The sequence below is a fragment of the Schistocerca piceifrons genome, unplaced genomic scaffold, assembly GCF_021461385.2.
Source record: "Schistocerca piceifrons isolate TAMUIC-IGC-003096 unplaced genomic scaffold, iqSchPice1.1 HiC_scaffold_866, whole genome shotgun sequence".
In the NCBI taxonomy this organism is placed as follows: domain Eukaryota; kingdom Metazoa; phylum Arthropoda; class Insecta; order Orthoptera; family Acrididae; genus Schistocerca; species Schistocerca piceifrons.
In genome coordinates this window covers 799,866-824,012 of record NW_025729131.1, presented here as the reverse complement: position 1 = coordinate 824,012, position 24,147 = coordinate 799,866, and the positions used below count along the sequence as shown (strand labels likewise).

General features: G+C 38.3%; 1 protein-coding gene across 1 annotated transcript in view; it reads left to right on the top strand.

Moving 5' to 3' along the window:
* Nucleotides 1–24,147, top strand: part of LOC124771029 (protein HIRA-like) — a 303,194-nt gene that overhangs the window by 98,262 nt on the left and 180,785 nt on the right. Inside the window, 1 exon segment of the mRNA XM_047249270.1 lies at nucleotides 7,075–7,356. Within this exon segment, the coding sequence (XP_047105226.1) occupies nucleotides 7,075–7,356 (282 nt within the window).

Below are 24,147 nucleotides of genomic sequence, written 5' to 3'. Positions count from 1 at the left end.
CTGTTGATTACACTGTGTCATGCTGGTTCATTTATTGTAGATGTCATAATTTTCGCATCTGTCATGTGTCAAAATTACAACAGCACCTACTCCAAACAAGCCAGAATGACACACAGTGTAACCCAATATCCAATAAGAACAAATTCTCCATTGTGTATAAAATATTGTTGTCATGTGGATCACATCATGCTAGATAATAAATGTGACTTATGAAAATGGGCAGAGCCTTAAATGAGTTATTTAGTATATAAACAGCAGCTTTGGTGTTAAAATGTCTTTCTTCAATATTTGATAGCTGCAAGACACAACACACTGAAAACATTTATAAAACTCAATGTCAAAACTCTCTTTTGTACAAAAGTTGGTCAGCATTTTCAGGTAAATATTCTTCTTGATATTGTAATGTACAGGATGTCAAATTGTTATCTTTCTTTCTATAATTCGATCCATTAAAAAAAAGAATCAGTCATGGTACAGCATTGTTCACTGCCCCACTTGGAAAAACACAGAGAGAAGTCTCATTCTGATATTTTGGATCTCAGACTGTCAGACCTGTGAGATAGTCGACATTTGGCGTTCATTTCGGCCGCGTGTCTGAAATCCGTGCTCGAGAGCTCAAGTGACAACAATGAGCAGGAGGGCCTGCACACACCAATAACAGCTTCTAGAACAGACAAACCCAGTATTAACACACAATTCACAAAAAACTAAAGCCAACTGGCAAGCACTGGGTAGCGACAAATACAGGATGAGACGTTAAATGTTATAGTGTGACAATCGCAATTATTATTAAAGCAATAGTTCGTTAAACAATCTCCAATGATATGAAATTTCACTTGATAAATTTATAAATCACCACTATCTCACGGTGATAATGACCAGACAGTCTGCACACAACCTTAAATACCAAAGCACCATTTGATGGCGCAAAATCGTTACCATTATAGTTGCCAACAAGGAAGAAGTTTGCAATTCTAGTTTAAATTAGCAGCTGAAGTTTTATGTAGAGAATTAACTTTGATTCATAAAATTTACCACTTAATACATTAACAATAATAATAAAAAATGAATCACTGAATATCTGCCACACTTGCAATTCAAAATAAATGCAGTGGAATCAGGGCACAGTGCAGTTTCATGGACTTGTAATACCAAGTATCGTGGACCCTCATCCAAATGGTTTACACATCCAAAAGTTCCACCACAAAATTGCTCATTGCTTAAAGTTAGTCCAGGATCTCGCTGTTAACATGCACACCTGGGTAAACTCCCATGCTCTCCTCAGGACTCGAGATAGACACGACTCTTAAACAGAGCCTGTGATGACTGGTGACTGCTTTCGCACTCCAGTTCCGCTCGCCGCCAGACCCAGGCGCTGGAATGTTAACACTATGCCCACTGCAGTACACTAAGCATCGACTGACTACTCACGATGCTCCATGCGCTATCTTCCCTCTGTCAATGTCCCCAACCACGTCTCCATCACTGCCCCGACCGAGTCTCCTTTGCTGCCCCCGACTGAGTCTCACCTTGCGAGCCACAGCCATCCTAAATAGACGGTGCTAGCCAACCATGACACCACAAAGCATGACAGAGAAACTATCCTGCTAAGAGCATCGCAAGAAGTCACAGCTCAATAACATTATTTTACTAGTTAGGTAATAATAATTATTAGACAGAAAATATATACCTGGAAAAGAATAAAAAGTAAACTGCAATTTATGAAATGAGTACTTGAACCATTATTTCTAATTGTGAATGTGATACGAAACCTTGTTGGTTTTATTTTATTTCTATCTGCAATGGTCTCTCGTTATTGATGTGCAAATGACATCATGTTGTGATGAGAAAGTTTGCCAGTGCACGTGACTTGCTGGTGTAGGCACTTTTTCACACACACAGGACAATGAATGTAGTATGTATTTTCATTGTTTTACTGCATGTCTAATTCAGTGTTCCATTCAGAAACATCATGTTCATATTACATTATTTTTCTCCATGATTAAAAACTTATTTTATTGTTGACAAATATGTCTTTCTCTATTCATCTGTACTCACCAAGCCATCTTATGGTGTGTGGTGGACGGTACTATGTGTACCACTGTCACAGCCTCTTCCCTGTACCAGTCACGAATAGTTCACAGGAAGATTGCTGGTAAGGCTTTGTGTGGGCTCAATGTTTCTAATTCATGCTCATGATCTTTTCACGAGATATACATAGAAGGAAGGTATATACACTGAAGAGCCAAAGAAACTGGTACACCTGCATAATATCGTGTAGAACCCCTGTGAGCATGCAGAAGTGCCGCAACATGATGTGGCATGAACTCGACTAATGTCTGAAGAAGGGATGGAGGGAATTTACACCATAAATCCTGCAGGGCTGTCCATAAATCTGCAAGAGTATGAGGGGGTGGTGATCTCTTCTGAACAGCACGTTGCAAGGCATCCCAGAAATGCCCAATAATGAGGATATTGAAAGGGTAATGCAGTATGCAAAGGGGTACGAAAATCTAATAGTCATGGGTGACTGGAATGCAGTTGTAGGGGAAGGAGTAGAAGAAAAGGTTACAGGAGAATATGGACTTGGGACGAGGAATGAATGAGGAGAAAGACTAATTGAGTTCTGTAACAAGTTTCAGCTAGTAATAGCAAATACCCTGTTCAAGAATCACAAGAGGAGGAGGTATACCTGGATAAGGCCGGGAGATATGGGAAGATTTCAATTAGATTACATCATGGTCAGACAGAGATTCCAAAATCAGATACTGGATTGTAAGGCGTACCCAGGAGCAGATATAGACTCAGATCACAGTATAGTAGTGATGAAGAGTAGGCTGAAGTTCAAGACATTAGTCAGGAAGAATCAATACGCAAAGAAGTGGGATACGGAAGTACTAAGGAATGACGAGATACGTTTGAAGTTCTCTAACGCTATAGATACAGCAATAAGGAATAGCGCAGTAGGCAGTACAGTTGTAGAGGAATGGACATCTCTAAAAAGGGCCATCACAGACGTTGGGATGGAAAACATAGGTACAAAGAAGGTAGCTGCGAAGAAACCATGGGTAACAGAAGAAATACTTCAGTTGATTGATGAAAGGAGGAAGTACAAACATGTTCCGGGAAAATCAGGAATACAGAAATATAAGTCACTGAGGAATGAAATAAATAGGAAGCGCAGGGAAGCTAAGACAAAATGGCTGCAGGAAAAATGTGAAGACATCGAAAAAGATATGGTTGTGGGAAGGACAGACTCAGCATACAGGAAAGTCAAAACTACCTTTGGTGACATTAAAAGCAACGGTGGTAACATTAAGAGTGCAATGGGAATTCCACTGTTAAACGCAGAGGAGAGAGCAGATAGGTGGAAAGAATACATTGAAAGCCTCTATGAGGGTGAAGATTTGTCTGATGTGATAGAAGGAGTTGATTTAGAAGAGATAGGGGATCCAGTATTAGAATCGGAATTTAAAAGAGCTTTGGAGGACTTACGGTCAAATAAGGCAGAAGGGATAGATAATATTCCATCAGAATTTCTAAAATCATTGGGGGAAGTGGCAACAAAACGACTATTCACGTTGGTGTGTAGAATATATGAGTCTGGCGACATACCATCTGACTTTCGGAAAAGCATCATCCACACAATTCCAAAGACGGCAAGAGCTGACATGTGCGATAATTATTGCACAATCAGCTTAACAGCTCATGCATCGAAGCTGCTTACAAGAATAATATACAGAAGAATGGAAAAGAAAATTGAGAATGCGCTAGGTGACGATCAGTGTGGCTTTAGGAAAAGTAAAGGGACGAGAGAGGCAATTCTGACGTTACGGCTAATAATGGAAGCAAGGCTAAAGAAAAATCAAGACACTTTCATAGGATTTGTCGACCTGGAAAAAGCGTTCGACAATATAAAATGGTGCAAGCTGTTCGAGATTCTGAAAAAAGTAGGGGTAAGCTATAGGGAGAGACGGGTCATATACAATATGTACAACAACCAAGAGGGAATAATAAGAGTGGACGATCAAGAACGAAGTGCTCGTATTAAGAAGGGTGTAAGACAAGGCTGTAGCCTTTCACCCCTACTCTTCAATCTGTACATCGAGGAAGCAATGATGGAAATAAAAGAAAGGTTCAGGAGTGGAATTAAAATACAAGGTGAAAGGATATCAACGATACGATTCGCTGATGACATTGCTATCCTGAGTGAAAGTGAAGAAGAATTAAATGATCTGCTGAACGGAATGAACAGTCTAATGAATACACAGTATGGTTTGAGAGTAAATCTGAGAAAGATGAAGGTAATGAGAAGTAGTAGAAATGAGAACAGCGAGAAACTTAACATCAGGATTGATGGTCACGAAGTCAATGAAGTTAAGGAATTCTGCTACCTAGGCAGTAAAATAACCAATGACGGACGGAGCAAGGAGGACATCAAAAGCAGACTCGCTATGGCAAAAAAGGCATTTCTGGCCAAGAGAAGTCTACTAATATCAAATACCGGCCTTAATTTGAGGAAGAAATTTCTGAGGATGTACGTCTGGAGTACAGCATTGTATGGTAGTGAAACATGGACTGTGGGAAAACCGGAACAGAAGAGAATCGAAGCATTTGAGATGTGGTGCTATAGATGAATGTTGAAAATTAGGTGGACTGATAAGGTAAGGAATGAGGAGGTTCTACGCAGAGTCGGAGAGGAAAGAAATATGTGGAAAACACTGATAAGGAGAAGGGACAGGATGATAGGACATCTGCTAAGACGTGAGGGAATGACTTCCATGGTACTAGATGGAGCAGTAGAGGGCAAAAACTGTAGAGGAAGACAGAGATTGGAATACGTCAAGCAAATAACTGAGGACGTAGGTTGCAAGTACTACTCTGAGATGAAGAGGTTAGCACAGGAAAAGAATTCGTGGTGGGCCGCATCAAACCAGTCAGTAGACTGATTACCAAAAAAGAAAAATGTTCATGTCCGGGGATTTTGATGGCCAGTAGAGGTGTTTAAACTCGGAAGAGTGTCCCGGGGGCCACTCTGTAACAATTCTGGGCGTGTTTGGTATTGCATTGTCCTGCTGGAATTGCTCAAGTCCATCAGAATGCACAGTGGACATGAATAGATGCAGGTAATCAGATAAGATGCTTACGTACGTGTCACCTGTTAGTCATATCTAGATGTACCAGGGGTCCCATAACACTCCAACTGCCCACGCCCCACATGATTAGAGAGCCTTCACCAACTTGAACTGTCCCCTGCTGACATGCCAGGTCCATGGATTCATTAGGTTGTCTCCATACCTGTACATGTCCTAAATACTTGATACAAGTTGAAACGAGACTTGTCTGACCAGGCAGCATGTTTCCAGTCATCAACAGTCCAATGTCATTGTTGACGGGCCCAGGTGAAGCATAAAGCTTTGTGTTGTGCAGTCATCAAGGGTACACAAGTGGGCCTTCAGCTCCGAAAGCCCATATCAATGTTTCTTTGAATGGTTCACATGCTGACACTTGTTGATGGCCCAGCATTGAAATTTGCAGCAGTTTGCAGAATGGTTGCACTTCTGTCATGTTGAACGATTCTCTTCAGTTGTCATTGGTCCCATTCTTGCAGGATCTTTTTCCGGCTGCAGCGATGTCAGAGATTTGATGTTTTAATGGATTCCTGATATTCATGGTACACTCGTGATACAGTCATATGGGAAAATTCCCACTTCTTTACTACCTCAGAGATGCTGTGTCTCATCGCTCATGTGCCGATTGTAACAGCACATTCAAACTCACTTAAATCTTGATAACCTGCCTTTGTAGCAGCAGTAACTGATCTAACAACTGCACCAAGACTCTTGTCTTATATAAGCGTTGCCAACTGCAGCACTGTATTCTGCCTGTTTACATATCTCTATATTTGAATATGCATACCTATACCAGTTTCTTTGGCACTTCAGTGTATTTGTTGACTCTTCTGGGAACGTATGATCTGGGAACTTTAACAATAAGTCTCACCGTGATGCAGAACGTCTCTCTTACAGTGTCTGCCACTGGAGTTGGTTGACACTTTAGTGTTTACCAAATGACCCTGTAACAAAATGCATTGCTCTTCTTTGGATCATCTCTATTTCCTCTGTCAGTCCTATTTGGTATGGATCCCATACTGATGAGCAATATTCAAGTATTGGTCTCTCTCTCTCTCTCTCTCTCTCTCTCTCTCTCTCTAGAAGAATATCGGGTTTAGGAAACCAACCGTTTATGCCATTATTTAAAGTATTTCTGGCATATATGTAATTGATGCATATTCAAGAGTAACACATACTAAAAAAAGACCAAGCTTCAAGATTTAATTATGATGGAAAGTAAATTATTCTTCCAAAAACAGGTTCTCGGTTTGTTGTTGAGCAATTTCTTACTTGTGAGCTTCCAAAATTTCTGCTTACTCAATGAACATGATGTGTTTGTAGCAGAATTACAGTAAACTGTGAAACCTAACAAATAAGTGCCTGAAATTACATCAATGCAATTGTATTCGCTCAGGCAATTGCAACTGCATCTTTTACGTTTACTAATGTTTCTTTCGACATAATTCTAGAAATTGACAACAGAAGGCATCATCAGTTAGTGGACAGGTAACGAGATGTCCGTACATTGTTCTCATACGCCGTAAGTCAAGTTTTCGTGTGGTTTATGCTCGTGCTTTGAGAAATCACGGCCAGACCTATACTCGGGCATGGTCTTTTTAACACAAAGTTGTGGCCTGAGCCATGCTTGGGCTTGACCTGCATAGTGTTAGAGTGTGACACTGATGGCACCCATCACCAAATTATAATAAAACAACAAGAGCATGTGTGGCAACACCTTCATCCTTTATGGATGTGCTCCTGAACACAAATCTTTAATTCTAGAATTTGATGAAAAGTTGTGTAGTTTTCAAGTTTCTGTTCACATTATATTATTACACATGATAACCGAACCACTGGCATCTATCTATCACACAAACTTTTAATTTTGTTTTTAAAATGTGTAGAGGCTGTCTTGATATAGCATTGCTCTGAAGTTTTAATGTATTGTTCATTGTTTCAGCACTTCAATTCCAACATTCTGCAGAAACAATATCGTTCTTCATCGAAGCCTCAGCAGTACTACTGTTGTGCAATTGGTTCTCGAGATCGATCGTTATCAGTATGGCTTACAGCACTCAAACGACCTCTTGTTATGTTGCACGAGTTGTTTACTAATTCTGTGCTTGATCTGTCATGGAGCTGTACAGGTCTGCAGTTGATGGCTTGTTCATGGGATGGAACTGCTGCTTTTGTAGAGTTCTCAGAAGATGAACTTGGGAAGCCACTTACAATGGAAGAGAAGGTGTGTTTAATTAATATTATTTGTAATTCATTTTAATTACTGAAAGATAATGTTGACTCCTTCATTGATGGAATTATGTTTTATTCATGAATTGTTAGTTCCTTAGTGTGAAAAGCTAACATGGATTACTGGATTACTTTCACAACTTTACTGTAGGGGGGGGGGGGGGAGGGGGGGGGGGGACAAACAAAGATGATGTATCTTACCAAACGAAAGGGTTGGCATGTTGATAGACACACAAACACACACACAAACACACACACACACACACACACACACACACACACACACACACACACACAAACACAAACACACAATTCAAGCTTTCGCAACCAATGGGCGCTTCATCAGGAAAGAGGGAAAGACAAAAGTATGTGGGTTTTAAGGGAGAGGGTAAGGAGTCATTCCAATCCTGGGAGCAGAAAGACTTACCTTAGGGGAAAATACACTCGCGCGTGCACACACCCACACACGCGCACGCGCGCGCGCGCGCCCACACACACACACACACACACACGTCCATCTGCACATATACAGACACAAGCAGACATTTGTAAAGGCAAAGAGTTTGGGCAGAGATGTCAGTCGAGGCAGAAGTACAGAGTACATTTGCCTCTGTGTTTGTGTGTCTATCAACATGCCAACACTTTCGTTTGGTAAGTTACATCATCTTTGTTTTTAGATATGTTTTTCCCACGTGGAATAAATGTGACTGTTCAGATAGAAGTTATACTAAAAATTTTCTGATCATTGGTCTGGCACTAAACAGAAGTAGCATTTCATAGGGATCCTTTCATGTTCCACACTTAAAGTTCTTTATCCACTTTCTAAAAGTCTTCTTTTGCATATTTATAATAAACTGTACTGGCAACAGTATTTGAAGACTAAATGGAGCATTTTATTTTATTTGTCTGAAAACAAACAAAATAGACTGAGTTGTTAGATATGCTGATAAAATGAATCCCATCTTCTGTCGTGTATTTTTTATACATCACTCCAAAACTCACAAACCTTGTCTCCTCTTCTTTTTTTTGCCATGACAAAGAAATTACTTTAACATTTTGTGTTTGCCAACCCTGTTGCTGTTTTTGTGAATGATATATGAATGTTTCCTTTCTCTCTGAATTGTAGTGAGAGACTCCCTACCAATTCAAAAGGAAGTTAAAAACATACCTCATCAGTCACTTTTTCTACAAATTATGTAAATACCCAGATTTAGATATTTAAGAATTCTGTTAGCTAGATGGCCAGTAGCAGTGTGGGTTTATATAGGAAGCTGTATAGTAATAATGTACTATAAATAGGACTTGTTTTTAAAGATGTATACATATTCTTGAAAACTACCATTGTAATCAAGTAAATGGTATGCTATTAATGGCAGACAAACAGCTGCTGTATGATGAAACTAACGAGGCAGCATTATTTTTCAAAGAAACAACTTTATTACTAATTATCTTGATTAAATTTAGATGGCATTAGTGTGAATAGCATTAAGTAGTGTAGTGATAGTTATTTGTTGAAAAGTTTGTCATATCTTTCTCATATGTTACGTGTATACCTTGACTTGTTCCACATCATTGGAGGTACCCCTTCTTGACAGTATCTACTGAATATGATAATGAATTCACATATCGCTACAATTTGTGTATTTTTAATTACTTTTTTCTTTTTGTTTCACTTATGGTTTACATAATTGGTAGCACCACAGCATGTAAGCAAATAATTTATTCTGCTTTAATTTTTATGTCTTCCTGATCCTTATCCTGTAGATTGTGTTATCGTCATCAGCTGTAGTTTATCGACAGGCAGGTTTTCATTCATTCAAGATTAGGTTTGCTCTTGCTATTTTATATTTTTCTCTATCCCCCATTTTGTTTCAGTTGTTAAATAATACACAACTGCCCTGTTTTATACTGTCATAAATAAAGTTTTCTTGAAAGGTAACAGAATTGCTCCAAATGTGGAACATCTACATGACTTTTCTGCAATTCACACTTAGTGTGGCAAACCACCTTCAGACATCCTGTACTGTTCACCCTCAAACAGCACATATGGAAAATAAACACTTAAATCTTTTGGTATGAGCCCTGATTTTTTAAATTTTATTACAACAATCACTTCTTTCTTGTAAGTGACAATAAAATATTTTAACATTCAGAGGAGGAAGTTGGAGGCTGAAATTTTGTGAAAATATCTTGCCACAGTGAAAAATGCCTTTGTTTTAACCCTTTCGTGGCTACAAGGGCCAAGTGTCCTGGCTACTTGGCCGGCTGATAAGAGGAAATGCATCATTCGCCTGGCCGGTAGACTGCGGACTCAGCCCTGTGGTCGCTGTAGGCTATGGCCACTGTTGGCATCCCGCACATTCTGGTGCATACTGAACCGCTGTACTGTCTCAGTGGTCATAGTTTCTGATGACCACGAAAGAGAGCTTGGAACTAAGTAACACTTTCTGTTATATGTTTATTATGGGCTGATAAACAGTTGGTTTAGAAAAATGATAGGAACGTTTTTAATAATAATTCCTATAACTTGAGGCTTATTCCGTCGATATGTGTGCCTACAACATATTAAAATTTCCTTAAAATTGAATGAATGTGTTCCAAGCTATATAGTGTTAAAGTGAGTAGCGTGTAGTGAAAACGCCCAAATATTGGACAGTTCTTGCTACTATCTTAATTAAAAAATAATTACAGGAATTTAAAACCAAATTATGGCACATATCCGGACTCTGAGTTAAACAAAGCATATATCTGGATAATTCATTTTTCGATAGGCCCATGGCTTGGTTTGTAACTAAAGCCTAAAGTCGATTCTCCACAATAAGATTGGTTGGTTTAAGGGGGGAGGGGGGGCGGGGCAAATAGTAAATGCCTACCTTCTTCTTGCTCAATGTTTTCTTTTTCAGCTCGTCATGTTCAGTACAGTTTCCTTTAATGGTTTCCCATTCTCATTTTTGATGCAGGCTTTGACTGCCACTGGCTGAATTAAAAACCCTTTTTATTTAATTTTTTTAATTTTTTAATTTTAATTTATTACTTTCCTTTGCTTGAAATGTACACAGTTACTAAAACATACTAATATATCTTTAGTGTGTGATATTTTTCAAAACATGGCACCATGCAGAGAACCACATCACACTTTTTGCATCTTACGTGTGTAATTTTTCATTGTGAATGAGCAGTACATACTACACAGTGTGTCCGGGGAATCTCCTTTTTCTCTGTCGCTTCTAGGAACCCTGAATAATGTCCCTCTTTATTCTGCAGTTGGAAAGGGATTTCTTCTTTGGTTGTTCATAGGATTGCACTTTTACAAGTTTGACTATGAAATTCATTAAGCAACTGACGGATTGTTTCCAAGTGGTATTTCACTAGTGGTATCTTCCGTTACTTTTGCATTTCAAAAAATACTTTTTGCATTAAACACACACAAGTCAGTCATATGAAAGAATAATTTTTTGTACCACTTCATTGCCTTTCGAATGAACTGTTCAGAAGACAACAGCATGTCTGTCTTACCAACTGCACCCATTGACTTATTATAGCTGACAACACAGGTAGGTTTCAATTTGTTTTTGCCCACTCTATGGTCTTTTTTCTCTATCTCCACAAACTCTGGTCCATTTATGGTAGAAGGCATCCAGACTTCTCTCTTGCCCATCCATTTTAGTGTCATTAATGTTCCACAGGACTAGGACTGTATTTCCCCATTTTTCAAACTGTCTGGCAACGGTGGTAGATGTTTCCTGTTTTTGCATGTCATTCCAGTGGTGTTTGTACATTTATCATGGACCCACAGGAATAATTCAAGGCTCGAATACCAATTGTCTAAATAAATGGTATGACCTTTGTTGGGGTATGGCTATAACAAACTCACAACAACATCGCCTGATTTTCCCCAATCAGCATTTCTAGATTCTATTTCTGAGGCAGCACCAGTGTAGACAATATAATCCAAAATATAATTGATTTGTACATTACAAAGGACAAAAATTTTAATGTCAAAATGGTTCCTTTGAAAAGTAGCAGACTTTCGTCAATCACTAGGTTTTCAAAGGGTACTAATGCCTGGCAGAATTTATTTTTTGTGTGATCTACAATGAGACATATTTTTACAAGAATGTCTTGGAGGTGTGGTGGAATTGTCACTGAAGTGCGATAAAGGCAGGATCAACTTGTACCAGTCCCTGGCCATTATGTTAGAGAATATTGGTGTTTGAAGCAGAGAATATGTCAACCAATATCCATTCGCTTCTAACTTTTTACTTCTAGGCATAAACAGAGAACTTGGTAGGAAGCAATAAAATTAAGCTGGCTCTGCGTGCTTCCAGCATGCAAATTTCCTGGGTACTGTTTTCATTTTTCCAGTAATAAATTTATGATAATTATTGATCTGTGTACAGATAGCAGAAACGAATTCCATGGACATGAAGTACAAAAATATCTAAATGACTTGCTGACTCTTCGAAGTCTGCTTTTAATGCACTAAATGTGTTCACAAAATGGCGTCGTTTCATCACTGGATGATTCTTCATCCAGTCATACTTTCTTTTTTCTGATGAAGTTTCACTTACTTCATCTTCTTTTCTGTTTTCAGAGGTAGAATCTTCTATTCTTGATGTTGAGGATTCAGCAGTACATTGACATGCATCCAACTCTTCATTGGAAGAAAGTTCCGCAGTATCACTACAATCTTTGTCACTACAATTCATAAGAATGTCCATAATTTCCTTGTCTGATAAATTGTGTCCCATGATGGTGCGAATAAATTGAAATGTTGTGGACAGATGAAGTTGCATGAGAAAACATCATTTTAGCCATCATCATTTGTTAAGTGGCACTCCCCTGCCATTTTGTACACATTGTGCCATAGTTTTAACTGCCCACCATTTCATGATGGAACGCCCATTTTTTAACCATTTATGTTCCCACTTGGGTTTGCCATATGAGTTATCGACTGTTTTAGCAAATGACGTGCAGGCTGTCGAGCGCATTTTACTTTTTATGTCTCAAACGAATATGTCGAAGGCCATTTAATTTGTAGTTTAGGACCTCCATTTCCGTCAGTAGCCGTCTGGAGTTATCGCCCGCTGAGTGTACATCTAGGCCAATAGCAATGACTTTTCTACCTGCTGGACATACATGTATGCCCATAGTCACGAAAGGGTTAATGACTGCCACCACAACTCACTTATCGTATCTGTGATACTCCTTCCCCTGTTGCCGGGTAATACAGAATGAGCTACACTTCTGTGAACTTTTTCAGTGTCCTCCATCACTCCTATTCAGTAAGGATTCAATACTGCAAATCAGTACTCTAGCAGAGGACAGAGAAGTGTAGGTAAACAGTCTTTTTAGCAGACCTGTTGCATCTTCTAAGTGTTCCACCTATAAAATGCAGTGTTTGGTTTGCCTTTCCCACAACATTACCTATGTGATCATTTCAATTTAAGTTCTTCGTAATTGTAATTCTTAGGTACTTAGTTAAATTTACAGCCCTTAAAGTTGTATTATTTAACATGTAACTGGGGTATAATGGATTTCTTTTTGTACACATGTGGATGACCTCATGGTTTTCCTTATTCAGGGACATTTTTCATTTTTTCACCAAACAGATATCATGTCTTAAGTCATATTGCAGTGGGTTTGACTTTTGATGATTTCACTGATTCTTTGACACACAGTTTATATCAGATAATTATTATTTAATTACTGTTCTACAACTAGCTGCATAAATATTTTAAGAAAGTCATTGTTTGTTTTCTTTCCCTGCAAACTGTGAAACTTCAGCTAGCTTTCCTTCTAATAATACTGTCTTGGTTGCTAGGAAAGTCTGTCACTATTACTCCATTTAAATTACATTTTGTTTCCTTCTTTTCTTTTCTTTTGTTTTCACGGTGTCTTCATCTTGTGAAATCATTAGAATCAACTGTTATTAACAAAGTGTAGGGATGATAAGGTTTTCACCAAAATTGGAATAATAAGAATATAGTGTAAAGCAGATAACAGCACATCTTGTTTAGGCCTCAACAAAGACCTATTATTATTATGCTCTTAGGTAACAATGAAGGATGAAATAATGGTATCTACATATGGTTTGCCTTCTTATTAAGCTTTAGAGTAGTAATGTATTCTGTTGCCAAGGTCTTATAACAAGCTCCTAGTATATATAATGTAATAAACTGGAAACCCTTAAAAAAGTCATTCCTGCTTTTCTGCTAGAATCATGACAAAAGAACAGAGTTTACTTTAAATAAACTTTTATTCTTACACCACCTATGTAATTGTTATTGACTGGAAATTATTAATGCAGCCATATAAACTCTAAGCAAGTTGGTTGGTTGGTAGACAATGGCAACGTAGTAAAAATGAATAATAATGTTGTTGTTGTTGTTGTTGTTGTGGTCTTCAGTCATGAGACTGGTTTGATGCAGCTCTCCATGCTACTCTATCCTGTGCAAGCTTCTTCATCTTCCAGTACCTACTGCAACCTACATCCTTCTGAATCTGCTTAGTGTATTGATCTCTTGGTCTCCCTCTACGATTTTTACGCTCCACGCTGCCCTCCAATGCTAAATTTGTGATCCCTTGATGCCTCAAAACATGTCCTACCAACCGATCCCTTCTTCTAGTCAAGTTGTGCCACAAACTTCTCTTCTCCCCAATCCTATTCAATACCTCCTCATTAGTTACGTGATCTACCCACCTTACCTTCAGCATTCTTCTGTAGCACCAAATTTTGAAAGCTTCTATTCTCTTCTTGTCCAAACTGGTTATCGTCCATTTTTCACTTCCATACATGGCTACGCTCCATACAAATACTTTCAGAAACGACTTCCTGACACTTAAAACTATACTCGATGTTAACAAATTTCTCTTCTTCAGAAACGATTTTACCTGTGATAATATATAATGTGTATCCTCTCCGAAGCTCAAAATTTTGTTCATGATTGTCTTTGTTGCTCACATCTGTCTTCACACTATCATCAGATATTTCTCATAGTTTCATAACATTGCCTGGCATGCTATGACCAGTGATGTATATGATTTAATAAACTCAACACCAGGAAAAGAGAGAATGTAGTTTGTGGATGCTGTACATAAGTTCAATATTTCTGTGTCTTCAGCAATGTGTAACTACCTCCTTGAGATGAGACTTCTCATCTAGAGAAATAGTACTACTTGCTAGTTTACTAATATAATGCATATATCCATATCCAGTGGTCACGAGCCCTGAAGACCACACGCTGCCTGCACAAAGTGCCTGTGTTCCTTTCTGTTGTACATGGTTTCTCCAGGTGTCTTTAATCCCTAGGGCTGCCAGACCCAAATGTCAGTACTAATGGCAGATTTGTAAATGACATAGACAAATGAAACCAATAAAAGCAAAGTTGAGAAGAAGCTGGTTTAAACACATTGTTCAAGACATGGTGACAATAGCTTTCTGGGAAACCTACTTATGTAAAGCTGCTCTGCATTTCATAATGTCACTTGGCTGTCACTGACTTTTGACTTTTGATATGAAATTGTAGTGGATACTAAATTTGATAGCACCATTTGTATCAAAACAAAACATATCTCACATAGTACCTGAAGTTAGTGGTGCACCAATTGAAGATCATGTAGATTAAGTAGTTTGGTTATGTGAATTACATTAATATGAATGCACATAGCTGAAGATTGAGAAATCTGTAGGAGACTTTTATGCAGTAGTGGATACCAAATGTGTGACGATGATGCTGTTTTGTAACTAACCTAACCAACAAACATTTAATCTACAGATAATCAGTGTTATTCAATCGTAAAAATAACTAATGTGTTTCTTTCACTGCACCATCATCACAAGGCTATTTTCCAAGCTAATTAGAAATTGATTTGGAGCAAAATAAATAAGTTTAAGGCAAGTGCTCATGAGAATCCTGGACCAGCATCAGTTCTCAGCTTTCGTTATTGCATTAGGACTATGCCCTGTGTGCCTGGAAGTGATGAATTCCCTTGCATCCTTTCCCCTTCTTTCCCCATTCTGTGTTTCGTATAAATGTAAGCATCAGCCATGTCATCACGAGTGATGTCTGTTCTGTCGGACAGGTTGTAATGTGGTGTGTGCCTCACTGCTTTTTTAAACTAATTTGTGCCTAATTTTATTCCGAGAAATCAGTAATGTATGTAAATACCGTAAATGTAAATGTGATTAAAAAAGTACTTGAAGTTAAGTGAAGCGCAGCTGAACAGCAAGAAATTCTTTAGTGCGCAATCCCCACAACGATAGTAGTTGTGAATCTTTGAGTATGGACTCTAAAAAACAAAAAAACAAAAATAAGATTAATAAAAAAAAAAGAGGACTGTTAATTTGTATCTTGTGGAAAGAGGACATGTTGCTATGCTGTCACTCAGAACTTATTGTTTCATTTAATGAAAATTGATATTTTAGTGATAAAACCGAGTAAAGTATGTGTAAGAGTTGCCAAACATTTATGTATACAAATTTTCTGGAAGTGAAGAATAGAAATATCTTGTTTTTGGAAGAGGAGGTAAACTTCATTGTCATTGCTGTCTATCAACCAACAGAATTGTAAGTGTACGAAGTTCACTATAATACAGGAAAAGAACTGCATTCTCTATAGTTTTCATTCAATAAGTAACAATCTCTCAGAATTTCTGAATTACTGTAATTGGATTATATTCTTGTACAATAGTATTGTGCTGAACTCCACTGACCAATTTTGATGTAGCAGGACATGTAGTTTGAAGGGAGTTTGTGTGCTAAGCTATCTCTTATCTCTTTTTCTCACAAAAAGCAGATTGCTGTTTGATCTTATTTACTTACAACAGTGGTCCCTTAGGTATGAAAATCTACGAAAATTTGGGCTCAAAGCTATCCACAATACGGCCAAGTAACTAACAGAGTTGTATTTTAAACCTTAAAGAGCAGTAGCTTCCTCCAAATTGTAATACGTCACCAACTGGTGCAGAAGCTGATCATTCAAGGAGGCAGCAACCAAAATTCAGATAATAGTTATGACTTACAGTAAAATCTCAATCAAAAATTAGTCTCTCTCTCTCTCTCTCTCTCTCTCTCTCTCTCTCTCTCCAAACACATATATAAATATTCATATTATTAAAAAAAAAGTAGGTGATTTTATATTAGGTCTGACAGAATGTACACAACTCAAATATATCAAACAAGACTGAAGTTTGTGCACATCACAGAATTCAAATAAAAAATAGTAAGTGTGTATATCCATGCACAGTGTGTCACTCATTTCAGTTTTATTCATGTATGCCAAGGAAATGCAGGTGTTCATCTTAAAGCATGTGCCATTCCAGGTTTCATAGCATTTCTGTGATAGCCTCCTGTGAGTCAAGCTGACCTGTAACCATTTTCACTACCCTTCTTCATATTTGCTCAATGTCCTCTGTTAGTCATATGTGGTATGTGTCACACACACTCTAGCAATATTCTAGGTTGGGGTCACACAAGTGTTTTTCATGCTGTCTCCTCTGTAGAGTGATTGCATTTTCCTACAATGAACCAAAATCTGCTGTCTATTTTACTTTCAGCAGAACCAGTGAGATCATTCCATTTCATATCCCCACAAATTTTTACACCGAGGCGTTTGTATGAAATGACTGACTGTAATTGTCAGTCATTGGTATTGTAACCATAGGAACTACATTTTCTCATTTTGTAAAGTGTACACTTTTACATACCCATCATTTAAAGCAAGGTTCCAATCTTTGCACCACTTTGACATGACGGAATACTAATGCAACCCTTTCCAGATATTGCTGCATCATCTGCAAAATGACTGACGCTATTATTAATGTTGTCTATAATGTCATGTGTATACAACAGTAACAATAAAGAGCCCCAACACAGTTACCTGTGGCCTGCCGGAAGTTACTTCTACATCTGTTGATGATTATCCATACTATTAATACCAGTTATCCCCACAGCCCAAGTGTTTAAAGAGACAGTCTCCCATGTATAAAAGAGCTTCAGATGTCTGACCTTACAAATGAGTTTGTGTGTTAAATATTTTACATTAAGTGTGTAAACCTTTATGTTTGAAGACTCAAAACCCCAATTACTTACGAGGACTATTCAGAAAGATGATGAAGAAGAAGAAGAAGAAGAAGATGTATATACATTTTATTATATACATGTGAAAGAGCGACTGACATACTACTTTTCCACATTGTCACCAATCACATTGAGGCACTTATCATAGCGGTGGACAAGCTTTGAAAAACCTTTGTTGTAAAATTCTGCCACCTGAGACTTCAACCAGTGAGTCAGCCTGCCTGGAGTTCTGCATCATCATCACAGCACTGCGTTGCAAGGCATTTCTTCATATTGGGAAACAAGTGGCAGTCGCTTGGTGCAGGATCGTGGATATAGGGCAGATGAGGGAAAATTTCCCATTTGAATGAATTAGGAGTTCTTTAGTGTGGTTTGCCATGTGAGGTTGGGCATTGTCAAGCAAAAACAAAATTTTGGACATAAGCTTTCCACGGCATTTGTTTTGAACTGCTCTTCTAAGGTCGTGCAAAGTTTGACAGTACCGGGCAGAATTTATGGTTGCTCCATGTTCGAGAAAATCAATAAGAAGCACACCCTGCCTATCCCAAAACACTGTTGCCAACAGCTTTCTTACCAACAAGGTTTGCAAACATTTTCTTTGTTTCTGGGAGGACCTTGTGACCTCCACTCCATGGACTGTAATTTTGTCTCACAATTGATGTGTTTCACCCAAGTCTCGTCACTGGTTATGATTTCATCCAAAAATGAATCATCATGTTTCTGTTATGATTTGATCCAATAATGAATCACCATGTTTGTGGTAGGCCTCCAGAAATGTCAACGTTGCCTCCATTTGCTGTTCTTTATTGTGCTCTGTAAGCATTTTGGGCACCCACCATGCACAAAATTTGTGGTAGCCTAGCTTTCGAGTGACAATTTCAAACAATAATTTCAATGAAACTTGTGGAAAAGAAAGTGAAAGCTCCATTATTGTGAAGCGACGATTTTCATGAATCGTTTCATCAGCTTTAGCAACAAGATTGTCAGTCACAATGCTCAGGTGTCCACTCTTCTCTTCATCATGAACATTGGTTTAGCCATTTTTAAACCGAATGCACCATTCCTGGACAAAACATTCACTCGTTACATTGTTTCCGTATACTTCGCACAGTTCACGATAAATTTCTATAAGTTTTAGGTTTTTTGCCAATAAAAACTGTGTCGCAGACCGCAGCTCACAACTGGCAGAATTTTCGAAATGCAGCGCACATTTCAAATTCAAATATCGAAAAAACCAGACGTGCAGAGACGTTCCCACTGTCAGGGATGGATGCTAACTGAGCTGCCGAGCTCACACATATACCAAAATATACGTGATTGATGCGTGCCTAGCGGCGTCAGATGGAAATGTTCCCTACTTTCTGAATCGCCCTCATAGAATGTATTAGTTTCACCTTAGTGACCCATAGATTGGTGAAAAATTCCAAACCAAAATCGATTCATCTTAGATTCTGGCAGTTTTAAAATATCACATCTCTGGAACTGTGTCATACAATGATACAATTTTGCAGGTACATTCAGTGACGTATGTGGATACTGTCTCTAAAACATGTTGCAAATAATCTAGAAATGCAGTTGTAATACATTATAATGAGATACCTGATGCTGACATTTTACTTCATGAATCACGAAAATGTAGTAAGCATTAAAAAGTTTTCCTTGCATTATTTCTACATCTACATCTACATCTATACTCTGTAAACCACCATGAGGTTCATGTGAGAGGATACATCCCATTGTAGTAGTTATAAGGGTTTCTTCCTGTTCCATTCACATATGCAGCATGGAAAGAATGATTGTTTGAATGCTTCTGTATGTGCAGTAATTATTCTGATCTTACATTCATGATTAGTATGTGAGCAATATGTAGGGGGCTGTAGTACATACCTGGAGCAATCATTTGATTTTCTCAGTATAGTTTACACATATCTTAAAGAGTCTTCCAGCTTAGTTTCTTCAGTATTTTTGTGACTGTCTTCCAAGGATTATAAAATCTTTGACCATTCATGCTGCCCTACTCCATATTTGTTCAATATTCCCTGTTAGTCCTATCTGCTATGGGTCCCGTACACTTGTACACTTAAGCAATATTCTAGAATGGGTCACACAAGTGACTTGTAAGCAATCTCCAGTGTAGATTGATAGCACTTCCGTGTATTCTACCTGTAAACCGACGTCTACCACCTGCTGTACTTACAACTGAACCTATGTGATCTTTCGATTTCATATCCCTAAAAAGTGTTACACCCAAGTATTTGTATGAGTTGGCCAATTCCAGCAGTAATTCATTGATATTTTACTAACTCATTGATATTATACTGATAGGTAAGGACGGGAAAATATATTTTTGTAAAATCCACATCTGTGTTTTGCAAAATTCGCATATAGTTTTGTTGAAATTCGCATATATTTTCTTTGTTTGTAAATTATTAGACACACAAATTTATAAGATTGTCATACTACATGAGTGAAGACAGACAAATTACTAGTTCTTTGAAATTGAACTTTTTGATGGGAGTGTTTGCTTTTGCAAAAAACTCCAACACCTTTTTCTTCCAAAATGGCACTTCTTTTCTTCATTTGGCTGCATTTATGCTTTCAAAACTGGTTGTTCTGTTGAAAAGCAGCAGCACTTTCCCTCTAGTTAAATGAATGTGTCTCCAATGTAAGATGTTTCTGAACATTACTTGTCTTTTCTCACCCAATTTGAAGATTAAAAAATCTGCAGACTACTAAATTCAACCTTTCATGGGCATTCACAGCCATGTGACCCATGCGTGACAACACTGCAGATAGAGCTGACAAGGCATTTAGCATAGAAGTAGAATTGAAAGTACGGCAACTCAATTTTAACGTTAGGATAAAAATTTCAGCACTGTTAGAAAACTTTACAGATTTTGTGTTCCAGTCACCATAGCGCAGAGAGATGGTGCTATAGGCTATAGTCACAGATGGCTGCGAACATAAACAGACTAGAATTTTGACCACCACAGAGGAAGGAGCAGTGCGCAGAAACAAACTCTGCCTCCATTTCGCTGAGCAGAAGCTTACACAAGAACTGACACATTGTCACAGGGGATCACTGACCTCTTCTGGTTTTGTAAAGGTCATAATCAAAATCTGTGATGGACCAGGATTAGCCGCTTCAAAAGAAGAAAATGAGCAATGCACAACACAAAGCATTCAGGCACAGCTACTGCACAATGGCTTGATGAAGTTAGTAGATTACTGTTAAAGATGTAGTTAAGGCACAACCTCTAGCGGTATTATATGCAAATACAACTCAAACCATCAGCCACCTAATTTCCCACGTTAAAACTGTCCCTGTTATACTACCTTTTAAGCTTTAGCTAACAAACAAACAGGCACGTTTCCTTCTTATAAAATGCTAGGTCTCATGGCTGAGTACTGTGTTGCATTATGTGCCGTGTAACTTAAACAGACCATCCAACCACCTACATTGGCATGGCTCCAGATCATTGAGCACACTGATACATCGTTGGGTTTGTACACTTCATTTTCCGTGTAGGTTCTTGTGGACATTATCGTTCTTAACTGGGCTTTGCCAGATGATGTACAATGCCAGTAACTGCTTATGTTTTGATATTCGATGCAGAAAATAAAGCTATTTGAACCTGTCTCTGACAAATAACTTGTCTGGATACAATTCGCTATGGAACAGCATCTGTTAAGTAATTTTGCATATTGTCATTTTGAGGGAAATTTTTGCAGTCCTTAGTCATAGGATACTATTCTCTCTCTCTCTCTCTCTCTCTCTCTCTCTCTCTCTCTCTCTCTCTCTTTTCTTTTTTTTTTTCGAAGTGCAAAATTTTAAATTTCTGAACACTTAAAGCAAGTTACCAGTCTCTGCTCTGCACCACTTTGAAAGATCTGACTGAATATTTATGCAGCTTCTTTCAGATAGTACTTCATTATAGCTAACTGCATCATCTGCAAGATCATTAATATATGGTATGAGCAGCAAGGGTCCCTACACACTTCCATGGGTTACACTTGAAGTTACTTCTACATCTGATGTTGAATCTCCATCCAAGGTAACATGATAAGTCTCCCTACCAAAAGGTCCTCAATTCAGTAACAAATTTCACTTGATACCCCATGTGATCATACTTTTGACAATAAGCATAGGTGTGATATGGAGTCGAATGTGTTTTGGAAATCAAGAAATACATCATCTAGCTGTTCAAGATACTTCATTATGTTTGAACTCAAAACATGGTCTAAGAGTCTACAACAAATAGATGTCAAGGATGTTGGATGGTAGTTTTGTGGATCACTTGTACTCCCTTTCTTGTAGATGGGTGTGACCTGTGCCTTTTTCCAAGAACTAGACTTGGTTATTTATTTTTTTTTTTTTTTTTCAAGATATCTGTGATACATTATAGTTACAAGAGGATGAAACTCAGCCACAAAATTAGTATAGAATATGATAGGGATTCCATCAGGTCCTGGATCTTTGTTCAATTTTAATGATTTAAGCTGTTTCTCAAAGCCACTGACACTAATACTTGTTCTGTTCATCTTTTCAGTGGTACGAGGATTAAATTGTGGCAGTTATCCAGAGTTTTCTTTTGTAAAGGAACATTTGAAAATTTAGTTAAGCATTTCAGCTTTTGCTTTGGTATCCTCAATTTCACTTCATGTCTCATTCACTAGGGTCTGGACACTAACTTTGGTGCAATAACAGCTTTTACATATGACCAGAATTTCTTTGGGTTCTGTGAAAGATCACTTGACAGTAATCTGCTAAGGTAGTCATTGAAGGCATCACAGATTGCTCTCTTGACAGGCAAACTCGTTTCACTCATTATCTCTCTCCCTATAGCCCTACGCTTTGTTTCACACCTATGATGCAGTGATCTCTGTTTCGTTAGAAGTTCTTTTACAGTGACTGTATCCCATGGAAATTCCCTCCCACTATGAACTGTTCTATTGGGTACATATCTGTCCAGTGCATGGTCAACTATTCTTTTAAACTTGAGCCAGATTTGCTCTTTACCTGTGTTGAAAGTTTAAACTTCCCCATTGTGAGATGTCACTACTGATTTTTTATCTAGTCTACTGAGCATACTTTCCTAATCATTGTTGCCACAACTGTGTCATGGTCACTGATACTAGTTTTGATGTGGACATCCTCAAAGAGGTCAGCTCTATTTGTTGCCATTAAATTCAATATATTTCCATCATGAGTGGGGATCTTAACTATGTGTTCCAGGCAGTTTTCAGAGAAGGCATTTAGTAATGCTTCACAGAATGTCTTATAACACCAACAGCCAACAAAACTATAATTGTCCTAATTAATTGTTGGATGATTAAAGTCTCCCCTGATGATTATGCTATGATTGGGGAACTTATGTACAATTGAACTAAGATTTTCTATAAAGTTTTTGTTTATATCAGGAGATGAGTCTGGTGGGCAATAAAAGCATCCATTTATCATTTTATTCCCACCCCTGATACTGGGTCTTGCCCAAACAATCTCACATGCCGCTTCGGTTTCTATCTTGCTGGATTTGAGTTTCTTGTATACTGGGGGACATTGCTGCAGATTGTGACAAAAGTCATTGAAACTCCATGCTCAAGGCTGATCTCCTGAACTATCTCTGCCAGTTGGTGGAATGACCCAAGAGTGGCCTCGGAGCCCAGATGAAAGGCATCTTTGTTCCAACTTGTGCCACAATCTGCAGTTGCTTGCACACTGTTCCCTCACTGGCTGCTTGATTAGCCTCTTCAACATGTTGAATGTGGCCTGCAGGCATACACACTGAGTGCACCTGGTGTCCTTTCGTGTCCCTTGCTGCAATTTTCCTACCATCATTTGCTGTACATTTCAACTGCTGACGATTAATAGACCTCCTACCCTTTTGTGTTCACCTCATCTTGCCACCACACAAAACAGATTTTCCTAAAACAGGTGAAGTGAGTCCCTCTGGATCAGTTTCAGTGAAAGACATCAGCTCGGACTGAGTCCTCCCTGGTCCTCGTCCACCCCGTAGAAGATGCCTAGATCTACCATTGACACGCCTCTCTCAGTAAAGTGAATGGTTAATGACAGATCCCATACTTTCTGCAGAGGAGACAGGATTCATGGGAGAGAATAGTACATGAGGTACCTCTGGTACAGATGTCACAGGGCACTCTCGGGAGGTCTCCACCAATTCTCAGCAACTGCCGATTGACTGTAGTCAGGGTGATTTCCAGATGCTTATGAATGTCAACCATTTCATCCAACTATTTTGTGTGTGTGTGTGGGGGGGGATCATACTTTCATTAACAGTCTTTGTTGTGGTTATGAGGCAAATGCTTCTTGAAAGTCAAGAAATACCTCTGCTTGATTGCTTTTATCTGTGGCTTTCAAAATATCATGGGAGAGAAGCTCAATCTGAGTTACAAGTGACTGACGTTTTCAGAATTCGTGCTCATTGGCATGGAGGTCATTCTAGTTGAGAATCTGGTTGAAATTTGAGCACAGAATATGTTGTTCTTAAATGAGTCTACCCCACTTCCCAGCCTCTTGTTCTCTTCTATTTTGTGTTTCTCTTTTTAACATTGTGTCTACAGTAACCCAACCTGCTCTTCAATATTGCTGCCACTGGCATTGAAAATTTTCAATTAGAAATCCTATTTTAATTTAATATTTATGTTGTGAGCACTTTGCATTTTCCATAGCCAAACCTCTGCTTA